Raw genomic sequence first — 13,816 nt, forward strand, 5'->3', positions numbered from 1 at the left:
ATGAAAACAATATACACCAGATGTCAAACGATGCAACTGTGAGCAAAACATCTTTGGGCACGATGTTGCACTGTTAGCTCTCTTTACTAGCCAGATTTCATGTTAAATATTAAAGAGTCTTCTCTAGGCCACCACCAGCTGGGAATAACAAGAACACTTCCTCCCAAGGGACTTTATAAATATTATTGTACACAACACAATTGGCTTTAACGCTGCATTCAATGCCATAAATTTTTGCTTATCTAAAGGTTATTTTGAGTCTGGACTCAACACATAAGAAGTGATAGAAGCTTCAGCGTTCTGCAATTGAGATCTAAGTATTTCATTCAAAGCCCTTATATATATTCTACTTGGGTCATTAAATGAAGAAGAAAGGTTTTTAAAAATGACATTGAGGAATTTTAAGTTGAAGAAAAAAACAGAACTGAAGAATTATAATTTTTTTCAGTTGACTCCAAGAAAACAAACTATTGATCTATGAAATTACAGATTCTTTAAGGACAAACTTGTATTTGCCACTATGCCCAGCACGTTGACCAGAGTAGAAGCTCAATGTGTGACTTTTAAACATTAAAGACCATAGCTCATTTGTGTGCAACACTCAAAGTGTTAGGAAGCTAAGATGGCTACTTAATATGAAGAATTCATTTTTTGAAAATTCTCATGTGAATTACAACTTCTTTATCCCTGATTTCTAAGTTCAGACCTTATAACTGACCACCACAGAATTTAGATTTCTATTTATCAGAAAACAAAGTAATTTTTAGTTCACCTACCAAAAAAAACCCAACCCCAAACAACTAACTACTAATGGGAAGAGGCGCTCTGTTTGGTGAGGGCAGAATAAAGGAGTGGGGATCTCAATGTTTTTTTATAAAGATACTGACTCCTTGAGATAAGTCTACAATGAAAACAGCACTTAGATACAAGCTCTGATCTCTCAGGAATGTTGCTAGCTAATCATAAAATGATAAATGAAAATAAACATTTTCTGATCATGAACATCTAGTTCATGAGGTCTTTAGATACTTAGTAATGTTTTATTTGATCAGAATTTGCTTTCTGAGCCTGTTTGAACAATTTTAAAATATAAGAAAGGATTTAAAAATAAAAAAACCCAACTGACCCACTTCAGCGATTCTTAGTTGAAGTGTTGCAACACACAGGAATATCATACAACACAACCAATTATATCTCCAGTGTCTATGGACACAGAGAAACACATGGGAAAATTAAAATGAAGTGATAAGGAATGAAATAACCCTAACTAGAGAACAACATACACAGAAAGTTAAAAAATGCAAATAAAAAAAATCACTAAAAGGGGAATTCTAAGTAACTGAAAAACTACTAAAAATAAAAGAGAAAAGGTAATGAAATATCTTTCATCACAGCACAGCAGTGGGAGATGACTATCACAGACTATTATATATGCTGTCAGATATAATAATAAAGATTTTTACTGTTTTTTTGTCACAAGGGAGTGTTCAACATGGAAGGAGTGAGTGAGAAATAACTATGAGGCAAAGACAAAAGATATTAATAAAAAACATTTTTAAAAAAAGCTTATAGTTCAATAGAAACATTTCCAGTATGAAGTTTAAAGGTTTTTAAAGGAAAAGGAATCATAAGAGTATAACACAACCTATCTGTTTGAAAGGAAGTTTGAAAGTTTGAAAGGAAAGAAACATGATATCAAAGAAGTAGCTCTTATGCTTAAACAAACAGCTGTTAAGTGTGGCCTTAAGAAAAGAGGGTCAGGCCTGCAAACCTCCCTCAGGTGTTTCTTTAATATCTTTTACTGTTCATCACTGTTCTTCTACAGTCCTGCTCCATAGGTAGAGCCAAAGGGAAGCACAGAAGGAATGTACTTGAATCAAGTCAACTTGTCATTACATTTTAATGATTCTAGATTTTGTAGGTTACAAAGCAATTTCTATGGCTTACCTTGGCTTTGCCATCCTGGGCTGACATATATCCAACACACATGCTCTCGGTTGTATGACTCCACAGAAACTCCACTACCATGAGGAAAGAAAAAACACAAATAAACGCATTCAGATTAAGCATGGAAAATAAATCTTTATATCTTAATAGAAGAGTTAAAAATAAATCTTTGCATTTTAATAGAAGAGTTAAAGACAACATTTCCATAACTATTAATGCTCAATACTTTCCATTTGCTTCTTGGTTTGAATTAAACTATGCATAAATGTCAAGAATGATTTAATACTTAAAGCTATGTAATACCATTTATTGTGAAATGAAAATTGAATTTCTTCCTTGTCAAAATTTATGATTATTACATATAAAAAATAAAAGCTCTTCTGTTTAGAACTGGCAGTATTTTTGTAAAGTCCTGGAAGTATACAAATTGAGTGAATGTAATGTTCTATAATACAGCTTCTTTTAAAAATGATTTTCTGAGTACAGTAATATACCAAAGTGTGTTTTTTCTAAGGTAAACTAACAAACCTTTAAAGAAAACATCTCTACACCTGTCTTTTAAAAAATGTCAGAAGTCGGTGATGATTAAAATGCATTACTCAACACTGAAGCCTATGAATACTTGGCCATCAGTCTGTTTATATCTATCAGCCAATTAAGCCCGAAGACAAGTATTTGAATTCAGACACAACTTTAGGATCAGTGATCCTAAGATTTTGAAGCCTTTGCCAGACATCTGTGGAAGAAAAAACCGGGAGGAAAAAAAAGTTCTCTTTGGTTATGCGTCTTACTTCCTCATAATTAATTAATCACCCAATCTGCCAATCTGCTCAGCAGACTCTCAACTGAAGGCTGTAAGAAAACACCATCACGCAAGTCAAGCAAGCAAGTTTTTACAGATGGTTTTTCTTCTATACACAAAGTCTTGGATATTCTAAATCTCCTAACAGTCAATGGACTCAACAAGTCTTACTGAATTTCCCTCTCCATCATGACAATGTCATTGTATTTGCATACAAGACTGATATTTCTTCAAAACCATTTTCATCCTTGTCACCAAGTAAAAAATGATAATCATTGATAAGTAAGCTTAGAAAAATAAAAAAGGAAACAAAATAAAAAAAGAAAAAAATGTGGTTTTTTTTGCTTTGTAGAAAATCCACAAAGTCCTTCAAAATAGCAAACCACTTTGCTAATTTAAAATTCAAGCCAATTTGTAAAAATTGAAATTTATCCCTTAAGATGAACTACACATGTAAAGGAATCTTTCTTGTGATAGTGACTACTTCATTATAATAATCTTTACAAAACACAATAGAACTCAATTATTCAAAATAATGAGGAAGAAGGTTTGCTAACCTAAATAAAATCTGAATTATGAATTACTTTTAAAGAAATGTAATTTTATTACTTTTAGAACAGACAGAAAATCAAATAAAGTGAACAAATTGTCTTTCAGGAAATTTCTTTAATAAGAGAATAATCAACAGATTACATTCCAGTTTTTATTTACAGATGCATGCTTCACAGGTGCCTGGACAAATCTTGTGTTGTCTAAGTATTTTTAACCCTACTCCTCCATACTCTTACACAGTTAATTTGTATTATGAGAAATAAATTTGCTAAGCAAAGATAAATTTTCAACCAGACCATGTTCAAATAACCACAAATGTTGAATTAACACAATCCAAATTTTAAAAGTTTATATATATTCATATATTTATTTCTTCTCTTAAAAGGACTCAAGGTACTTTCATGACAAACTTTTCATTTTTGGTAAGTGCTAATTTCCACTTTCTACTTAACATCTCAGAAAATGACACTTATTATTAGTCTTTCTGAAAATGGCTTTGAATTAGTTTAGAATAATAATAACAACAACCCCAAATGACTTACTGCCAGAATGAAACTCCTCATCTGAAAACTTGCCTTAGACAAATTTTTCCATTAGAAAACTAGGAAGCAAATAGGAGCACTTCAGACAATTTTTAAAAAGCTGAATAAAATAAAATTCTTTCAAATGTAAAATTTAATTTGCATGAAACTCGTTTTCAGTTACTTGAAGAGCCAATCCTTTCATTCAGCAGCTAGGTGGCACTGTGGGTAGAGAACCAGGCTGGAATCAGGAAGACCTGAGTTCAAATTTGAATTCCAACACTTAGTCACTGTGTGACCCTGGGCAAGTGACAACCTCTGTTTGTCTCAGTTTCCTCATCTGTAAAATGGGAATAAAAATAGTGCCTACTTCCTAGTGCTGTGAGAATCAAATAAGTTAATAATTACAAAGTGTTTGGAACACTGTCCGACACTAGTAACTCCTATGTAAACATTACCATTAGTAGTAGCTTTTAAAAAAATGATAACTATCATACAGCTTTGTATTTGTATGTAAACAATAATACAGTTTAACTCTCAGTAATAACTAAAACTCAGATTTTAATAGGAAAAGTATCATCCTTTACAATTAAAATGTTCCTATGAGACTAAAGCTTTGATTCCTGGTGAATGGGTCAAAATTTCCCATATTCATAAAAAATGTGAAGAATTATATGAAAGTGGTAGGCAATGTTATTAATTCAGCAGATGGCACTAGTACATTATTTTCATTGTGATAACTGGAACATTTATTATTAAGCTAACATTTGTAAAATAATGTAAAATAAAGCATAGAAAAAACTGTCAATAGCTAACATCAAGATAATTTTTTAAAAGACAAAAAACTGCTCAATATATTTTAACATTAGTTTATGTAAAAAAATAAAAATAAGATCTCTGCTATATGGACATCCACAACTGACATCAGAATGTCTCATGTCAGATGACTGTGATATGAGGAAAGAAGAAGGAATGTCAATATATGATTGCAGTAACTGAAACTGTGTGCCACAGAGACGTGCAGAACATGTGTTCTACCAAGATGACAAGCTAATGGGTACTGGAGGAAAATTAGAATGATTTGTACATAATGTTACAGGCCAGTCTCTTTGCAAAATTGTTAAAATTACATTAACTGCTTTCAGACTACTGTATTAGCCCCCTCAGGGTATTCCTCCTGAGAGGGGTTCTACTTAAGTTGTACTGACAACATACTATGTGTGACAGCCCTCAACTCAAGCTTTGGGGTTTGCCTTCTAGTGGCATTTAAATTGCAACTTCCTCATCTCATGTTCTAGTTAACTGCTATTCACACATTGCTTTCTCCTTGGATCTCTTTTCTAAGCAAAGAATCTCCCAATCAGTCATCTTAAATTAAGATCAAGCAAGCAAAATTTACTTACTACGCTATAGTGAAATATTCTGCATGCACATATATTCTATAGTTAAACTAGAAAGAGAAAACCTGCCTTTTGCTGATTTTTTTAAAAGTTTGTCCTCCAATTGTTAATAGCGTCAGCAGAAATGAGTCTCTTGACCATTTAAATCCTCTCTACTTGGCCTTACATGCCAGAATTTCTTTCAAGGAAAATGGGAACATATGATGAGAACCTACTTACGATGGGATGTTGTCAAACTAGCTGGTGCTCCTAAGCCACTGGGTCATAGCATACTATATGCTATTAAGCATAGTGTTTAAATTATTGTTTATTTAATAAAAAACATTTATTTTAAAATTTAAACATTTATTTAAAGAACATTTATTTTAAATGTTAGGAATTAAAAAATATAACTTTAAAAAATCCTTCTCTTAGAGCTTTTCTCAGAACTATCTAAAAGAATGATCCTTGGCAAAGTCACTTAACTTTTGCGTGCCTCATTGTCTTCATCTGTAAAATGAGAATACTAAGCGTGAGGATGAAATGAGATATTTGTAAAGCCCTTAACAAACCTCAAAATGCTACATAAATGCTAGAGATTACTATTATTAACGTGACTGCAAAGGACTCAACAAAAGCCTGTAACAATGCTATACCATCGTGTTATCTTTTCCATCACTACTTTTATATTAATATACTGCCATAGAATTCACATAAAATTCAATTACTGCCAATTCAAATTGATTTAACAAACTTGTATGCACCAGAAGTACAAAGAAATAAAGGAAAAAAGTCCCCACCTTCAGGAAGTTTACATTCTGTTCAGTGGATACAAGTACAATAACGCGATTGCAATTATAATCATAATTCAAATACAGATAGAAGGGGCAAAAGTGAAGGAAGAAGAAGGGGAGAGAACGAGGAAGGTGGCAGGGGCAAGGAGACAAAACTAATATTTGTGAGAAATAGGGCAGCTTTATCGAGGAGGCAAACGATGATAAAGCATGACTGAAAAGGAACCCAGTACAGAAGTGAAAATTCTCCAAGGCTTATATAGATTTATAGACTTAAAGGGAAGGAAGATAAACAAAGAAAAATGCTGGCCAAATCATACTTTACATCCAATTTTATTGTCACAAACATCTCATGAGGTAGGCAAGACAAACTTTGATAGATGAGTGGCTTTCCCACAGCTGCATACTCAGTGAGTGGCAGAGCATCCACCTCCCAGCTCCTCTGAGCTCTAGTCCAGGGTATGACATGGACTACAAGAGACTGCCTGTATTTTCATTTCATTGCACTGAAAACTGCTTGATATGGCAAACAACTGAAATGCCTGAGGGTTGGATTTTTTTTAAAATAAAGAATTTGACATTGTGATAAGATTTTTTATAATTGTATTTTATTAATTTCCAAACAATTTCCTGAGCAGCTATCTACAAGAGTGATTTATAGCATCTTTTGATATATGAAAAACTGGCTCTCTAATTTTTGAAAATACCTTCCTATTTTAGAAAATTGTGCTAAAAAACATTGTTACCAGTTAAATCAATATTCACAATTCCTATATCACTCTCTACTTCAGAGGCCATGAAAGAATGAGTTTCAGGGCTGAGATTTTATAGGGATTAATTCTAAGTTCAATGACTGCAGGTGGGTTAATGCATGAGTCATGTTCTAGTCCAGAAGAAAGTCAGAATCAAGCTTGGGGTATACATAAGAAGGTGGCTACTTATAAATAAGTATTAAAATGGAAAATCTAGACCTGGAAAAAGGAAACAAGTTTTTTTAAAAGGCCAAATAATTTGAACATAAAGAAAAAGTACTAGAACTCGTAATTTAAATGCTAAAAGTTCAAATGCCATATCTGTCACTAATTCACTTTACAAATTCACTTTACAAATTTCACCTTCTAGTATCAGTTTCATCTTTAAAACAGGGAAGAGATCAGTCAATCTTACAGGAATATTGTCAGTCTTAGTAATTAGAAAGTATTGTTGAAACTAAAGAATAAGCACTGCCCCTCCCACACAATGTCACTAGGCCCCTCCCACCTAACAGGTGTCTTTAATTCCATTTGAAAAACAGGCTTCTTATTTTCTTCAGGGAAAACCTGCTTTCTCTACAATAAGACTAAAATCTGGTTTACTCTTATTGAAAAGTCACATTCGGAGAAGGTTTCTATGTTTTCAATTTAAAAAAAAAATTAAATGGCCAAATTTTAATGTAGTGTAAATGCAGACTGAACTGCCTAGTCACAACTGCTTAAAAATAGAGGGTACTATGTAATGGAAATAAGCGATATTGCCGGGTGCCACAAGAATATATCTCCTTTGAAGTGCATGTGTTTATAAATGCTCGCCAAATTTTTAATGCCAGTAAAACCAAAAGGCGGTTTGGAATTTTTACTTACAGCAAAATGACCTTTTATCTTTTTAATGTTCCAGGAAGCATCAACTCAACCTAACTTTTTTTTTTATTTTTAAACCACAGCATGCTTTGGTAACAGCAACAAAAATTAATCATTAGAACAATTTTTCCTCTTCTGAAAAAGGGGAAAAAACCAACTAGTGTGAAGTTGCAACTGGAAACTGCAGAATTCATTATATTAAATGGAAAATGGTAAAGGAATTTAGCATTTTTCAAGTCATATCAAGAAGTAAAAAATCAACAAGGAACACCTATTGACCTCCCTCCAAGGAGGAAATTTTAACTCCCAAAGTTTGATTAACCAAATATAGTAAAATATCATCATATGAAATAAATACAGAATCCTATTTAGATGGAAGAATTTAATATTCATTTTTTAAAAAAAAGTAAAGGCTTCTATCCTGACTTAAAAGTGGTTGTTGTGTTTTCAATCTAGATTTTCACTCAGTGAACATTTCAATTCCTGTTTTTCTATCACTGGTTTCCAATTAACCATAATGTTGTCTTTGTAGAAGGGCTACTGACAAAGATTCAGTGTATTTCCAATATATATCCTATTGCCTTATATCCTTAATGCTTGCACATTCTCAGCTTTTGTTTTTCCTAACTGTCAACAATCCATGGAAAACCATGCACCCTGTTTCTCATCCTGCTCTGTCTCCCAAACATGGAGCTCCTGCTCACTTCAAAGGGAGTTAGTTCCGTGGTCAGATCAGATCCACAGGGGCAAGTGAATAAGACAAGAAATGGGGCTGTGTTGAGAGATTAGGAATTTATCCCATATAATTATATTTGCATGAACTCTAATTACATGTATCTAATCACAAGCTTAAAATGAGAGAGAACTCATTATTTTCTTGACTGGAAAGCTCTGTGTGCTTTTGTTTACATGTTTATTAACCATGCTATGCGCGGTGGCACCAATAAAGCCCATCTGTAGGGGCCTGGAAAACACATGTAAAGTACACAATGGTACTTCACCAGGTAAAGATAGATTGTTTTTCTCTTAAGAGCTGAGAGAAAATGAATTCTTTTCAGCTGTTTCATTCCATGGGTAGGCATTTGTTTTGTTTTAAGAAAGTGATTCTCCATGCATGCCTTGCCAGCTTTTCATTGCTGTGAGATGGGTGTTGTAACCATGTTCACATCCAAATTGTCCATTTATGAGATCATTTGCAAGTCTCTGTCTTCTGCTCTCTTTTTCAGCTGCTTCTGAACTTTCTAGCCTCTCTTTTCCCTAACCCCTCATCATTACCCAGCATTCAACTCCCAAAATGTTGTTTTGTTTTTTTTTTAAAGGATAGAAGGATAGCATATTCTGTGGCAATATGAATTGGAAATACAGTGGCCATATTTTCTTCTGCTGCTACAGAATTATTGAAGCAAGCTTACACTTGACCTCACCTTAAAAATAATACCAATGCCTTTTACTATTTAACATCTGAAGAGGAGTCACATCTTATGCAGGCATGCAGGGTTAGGTTCTAAAGTAAGCATATGAAGTAAAAAATCCAAAATTACCCTTCAAAACCATTAAATGAGCCATCATACAGTGCAATATCTTTACATCCATTTTAAGTGAAAGGGTTAGGATATCTTTAAATGAAAGTAGTATGTACCAGAGATTAGATCGATCTGAGATGGAAATAGAGTGCAAAATCTATTTTTCATTATAACCAGCAAAGCCAGGAAAAGAGGCAGGAACCAAGTTTTCTATTCAAAGGAAAACAAAAACAGCTGAAGATAGCTGGCAGAAAAACAGATATTAGGGGGAAATGGTTTTACATTAATCTGATTGTATTCAGCCACAGCATAACTGTTCCCTCTTTCTGGTTCACAGTGAGACAAAAAAGGATATAAGAAGTCAAAAAGAACATAGAAAGGATCTTTTAGCTGTCCATGAATACTAGGAAGGCCAACTAAAGTTGTCACTCATGCACCTAACCAGAATGAATGGAGTGTAGATATATGAAGGATTGATTCTAAAATCACACAGTGAGGCTAAGATGCTCACAGAATGGATTCCCATCTCTCATCTCTTGTTCACTCCAGGACATACATTTATGGCAACAGAATCCCTCTCTCTGTTTCTGTCTCTTCCCCTTTTCTTTTATTGTCTTTTCCTCCACCAAGCCATATAGTTGAATTCAGATAAGTTACACGTGAGTATAAGGTGACTCCATTGTACCCACTTTGCATCAGTTGCCACCAAGCTTTATAAAAAGCACTTGAATCTCAGATTCATATCATATGTGGGTTCTGATAAAAATGAATTATCCATGACAAATAATCAATTGGTTATATGGACATCTAGGGTTTTCACAAAATTTCCCTAGACAGGAAAGGAGACTGATTCGTGATGTTTTCTCTTTGTATTCTCTACTGCACCTGCACCTCAGGGCTGTTAAGATGGGCTCTTTTCACCTCTCTACCACTGCCACCAGTCCTTGCCTGGCCCAGGAGGATCCTGACTCCTTTTCAAATTCTTTTGACTTTGGTGTGAACATACCCTTTGTTTATCCCCACACAGACCACACATATAAAATGGAATTATGGTTCTGGAGGACAAGGACAGTATCATTTTTTAATCTTTGTCTCCTTCAGTCCTCAGCCAAAAGCCTTGAACTTATACGTAACATATATTTGAATTGCTGAATTAAAGATGGAGTCTTCAAAAGGATTTTATTACCAGCTAATGGAAATGATACAAAATAACACTAGTTTATAGAACACAGAATTGACAATTTACAGAGGGCAGAAATCTCTTATCCTGATAGATCTTCATCTTCTCTACAAATGGTTGGCATAGTTGGAGTTAAGTAATCTGGAGTTAAATAATCCTGTTCCAATGTAAGCTTCCTTGACCTTGACTACCAAATGATTGGCTATCATACTGTCTCAGGAAAAAAAAAAAGATGCAATGCATCCTTTTTTATAGTCACCTCCAGGTAAACTCCTTGTTCTTTTTTGCTTCAGAATTGGCATCCTCTCCTGAGCTTTTCCCAACAATTTACAGGGTCAGTGCTTTAGGTGCCTTCACATTTACAAAACTTTACCCCATTTCTACAAACTTAGATGCATGAGTAATGGCTTACATCCCCCCAGCAGGGAAATGTTCACCCATATCTCCTGAACTTTACAAGTTTGTAATCCTAAAGAAACATTACACATTTAACAATAACCCCATAAAATTCCCACCGGCATTAAGAGAAGAGTATTTTCATAACAGAAGGTAAAGGCAAGAAAAAAAGTTCTCTGAATGTTGGATGAGGTAAAGGAGAAAGAAAAAGAAAAACATTCCTTGAGGAGTTTGGGAGTGAGAATAGTAAAAGAGGGAAGGGAGCAGCCTTTGGTCAAATTTGCTCATTTTGCTCCCCACTCTTCTCTGGCAAGAAAGTTTTCCACCTTTTGTTTAGTCACCCTGGTAAATGGTTTCTCTCTCTCTCCCCACCCCCCTCTTCTAGTTTCCAGAAAAAGCTGATTACTCCATCAACACACATTTATTAAGTACCTCATGGTGGCACAATGCTATGCAATGGGGATGCAAATATAAGAGCAAAATATTCCATTCGCCCAAGAAATTAATGTTCAAAAGGATTGAAGGTAACATTTACATATATAAGTATGTACAAAAGCATACAAAGCAAGTACTAGTATAGTAGTTCCTTATGTAGTGGCAAAGAACCGGAAATAGAGTGGACACCCATCAAGTGGAAAATGGCTGAACAAGTTGTGGAATATGATTATGATGGAATATTATTCTGCTGTAAGAAATGATGAGGGGGGTGGTCTCAGAAAAACCTAGGAAGACTTCTATGAGCTGATGCAAAGTGCAATGAGCAGAACAGAACGTGGTACACAGTAACAGCAGTACTGTAACAACTATCAACTGTGCAAGATTAGTGAATCCAATAAATACAATGATCCATGATCATTCCAAAGGACCAATCATTAAAAATGCTACCCACCTCCAGAGAGAAAAATGATGAACTCTGAGTGCACATTGAGGCATATTTTTCCTACTTTCTTTTTTTTCTAATGTGGCTAATGTGAAAATATATTTTGTGTGACTTCATATATATAGGATATCATACTTCTTGCTTTCTTAGTGGGTGTGTGTGTGTTCCTCCTTCGTTGCCAAAGAAGACCATGCCATCAGAGAAATAATGACATGACTTGCACTTGACGTTGTTTTGAGTGAGGGAGGGCTGTGCAGGTCACCAGCCTCACTTCTCCTCCAGAGCCATCTGAATCCAGTGACCAGTTATTCATATCAGGATGACTAGAGATGAGGCAATTGGGGTTAAGTGACTTGCCCAAGGTCACACAGCTAATGAGTGTCAAGTGTCTGAGGTGAGATTTGAGAACTCAGGTCCTCCTGACTCCTGCACTGGTGCTCTATCCACTGTACCACCTAGTTGCCCTCTTAGTGGGCGGGGGAGATGTGGAGGAAGGAAGAGAATTTGGAATGGAATGGAATTTGGAATGGAAAATTTTTTTAAAAAGCAAGTACAGGGTAATGTTGGAAGGAAGACCCAAGAAGGTAAGGAGACCAGAAAAAGCTTCAGGCAGAAGGTATCCCTTGAATTAATTTTTGAAAAGATTTAAAAAAAAATATGTGAGGAGAGAGAACACTCCAGGCATGAGAGCCAGTACATAGAGTTGAGAGTTGGGAGTATTGTGTGTTAGGAATCGCAAGATGGGCAGTACAACTGAATGATCTTCTGAAAAGTAGAAAGGGGTCAGGTTGTATAAATGGCAAATACAACGGTTGATATTTGATCCTCAAGATAACAGGAAACCATTGAATATGAGGCAGGATGATGTGATCAGACTTCTAAATTTTGGAAAATAATTTGGACTGGAGTGGGAAAATACTTGAAGCAGAGAACAGTTAGGAAGCTATTGATGTTGTCTAGACGAGAGCTGATAAAGGCCTGAACTAAGGTAGTTTCTCTTTGGGTGGAGAGGACATGGATGCAAGAGATGTTTTGAAGGTGAAAAAATAAGATTTGGCAACTAGATGTGTGAATGTGAGTGAAACTAAGAAACTGAGGGAGATACCATAGTCGCAGACCTGGTGATTGAATGGTGACTGGTCCCTCAACAGAAATAGGGAAGTCCATGAGATGGGTATATTTAATGGGAACAGTTCTATTCTTGCTGTATTGAGTCTAAGACATCTTTGTGACATCTAGTTCAAAGTATCTAACAGGCAGTTGGTGACGCAGAACTGAATGTGAAGAGACTGGGGCTGAATATAGAAAACTGGGAGTCATATAAATAGACAAGACAATTGAACCTAGGATCACTGACGAAGTCATTTAGTGAAAGAGTATAGAGAGGAATGATATGGATGATGGTCTAGTAAATGATTATGAGGGGAAAGGAAAAGGGAAGAAAAAGAGGTAGAGAGTCAGAGAGACAGAGACAGACAGAAAGACTGACTGATAGGAATGGCAAAACAAACAACCTTAGGTCCACCAAATCCAAAATGTGAAGGGTAACAGGAATGTAGAATGCTAATTATAAACCTTAGAATAACTAGTCTTTGTTAATTGACAGAAAGGGAAGAGCTGTCCTAAAAGTATATCCACATACATGAGTAACAAAAAAATGCAGAAGTGGAAAGGAAAAGATGAACATTCTGCATACTTGATTCTTGACTTCCTCTGATATTGTCTACTGAGAAACCTACTTTCTGACCTTTGTCATGTATAAAGTAACTAGTAATGGTTTCCTAAGAAGTCTGTCAAAAATTAATAGAAAATTGTCCAGGCTGCTTTTAAAGAAGTCCTACTCTATGTTTTTCAGAAGTATAGGTGATTACACAAAGTGTTGAAACTAATAAGCATTTTATGGTATTACGTGCATTTAAATATAAAAGTTATATGAGTTTTAAATGGTGCCCCCCAAAAGAGCAGGATATAGTAGAAAGAATACTAAACATGAAGTCTGGTCATCTGGGGGGGGGGGGGGCTGTTGAGTTTTGGCTCCAATGCTTACTGGTTGTGCGCTCACAGACAAGTCACATCTATGAGCATCAGTTTCTTCATCTTATAATAAGAATAATAAAATTTTCAGTATCTGTTAGGGGAGTCAGGCACGCAAAAGTAGGAAAAGCAGCATGATTCAGAGAGGAAAAACCCAGTGATTTTTGAGCAAGGGCTCTGAATTCAAATCTG

The 13,816-nt window shown here is 35.0% G+C and overlaps 1 protein-coding gene across 5 annotated transcripts in view; it reads right to left on the reverse strand.

Annotated features, from left to right (window-relative positions):
- TASP1 (taspase 1) overlaps window positions 1–13,816 on the reverse strand; it is a 315,002-nt gene that overhangs the window by 35,050 nt on the left and 266,136 nt on the right. For all 5 annotated transcript variants that reach the window (XM_072634477.1, XM_072634476.1, XM_072634475.1 and 2 more), the window contains one exon: window positions 1,948–2,021. In XM_072634477.1, the coding sequence (XP_072490578.1) occupies window positions 1,948–2,021 (74 nt within the window). The remainder of the gene's footprint in view (window positions 1–1,947; window positions 2,022–13,816) is intronic.

Source organism: Notamacropus eugenii, chromosome 1 (genome assembly GCF_028372415.1).
Source record: "Notamacropus eugenii isolate mMacEug1 chromosome 1, mMacEug1.pri_v2, whole genome shotgun sequence".
Classification (NCBI taxonomy): domain Eukaryota; kingdom Metazoa; phylum Chordata; class Mammalia; order Diprotodontia; family Macropodidae; genus Notamacropus; species Notamacropus eugenii.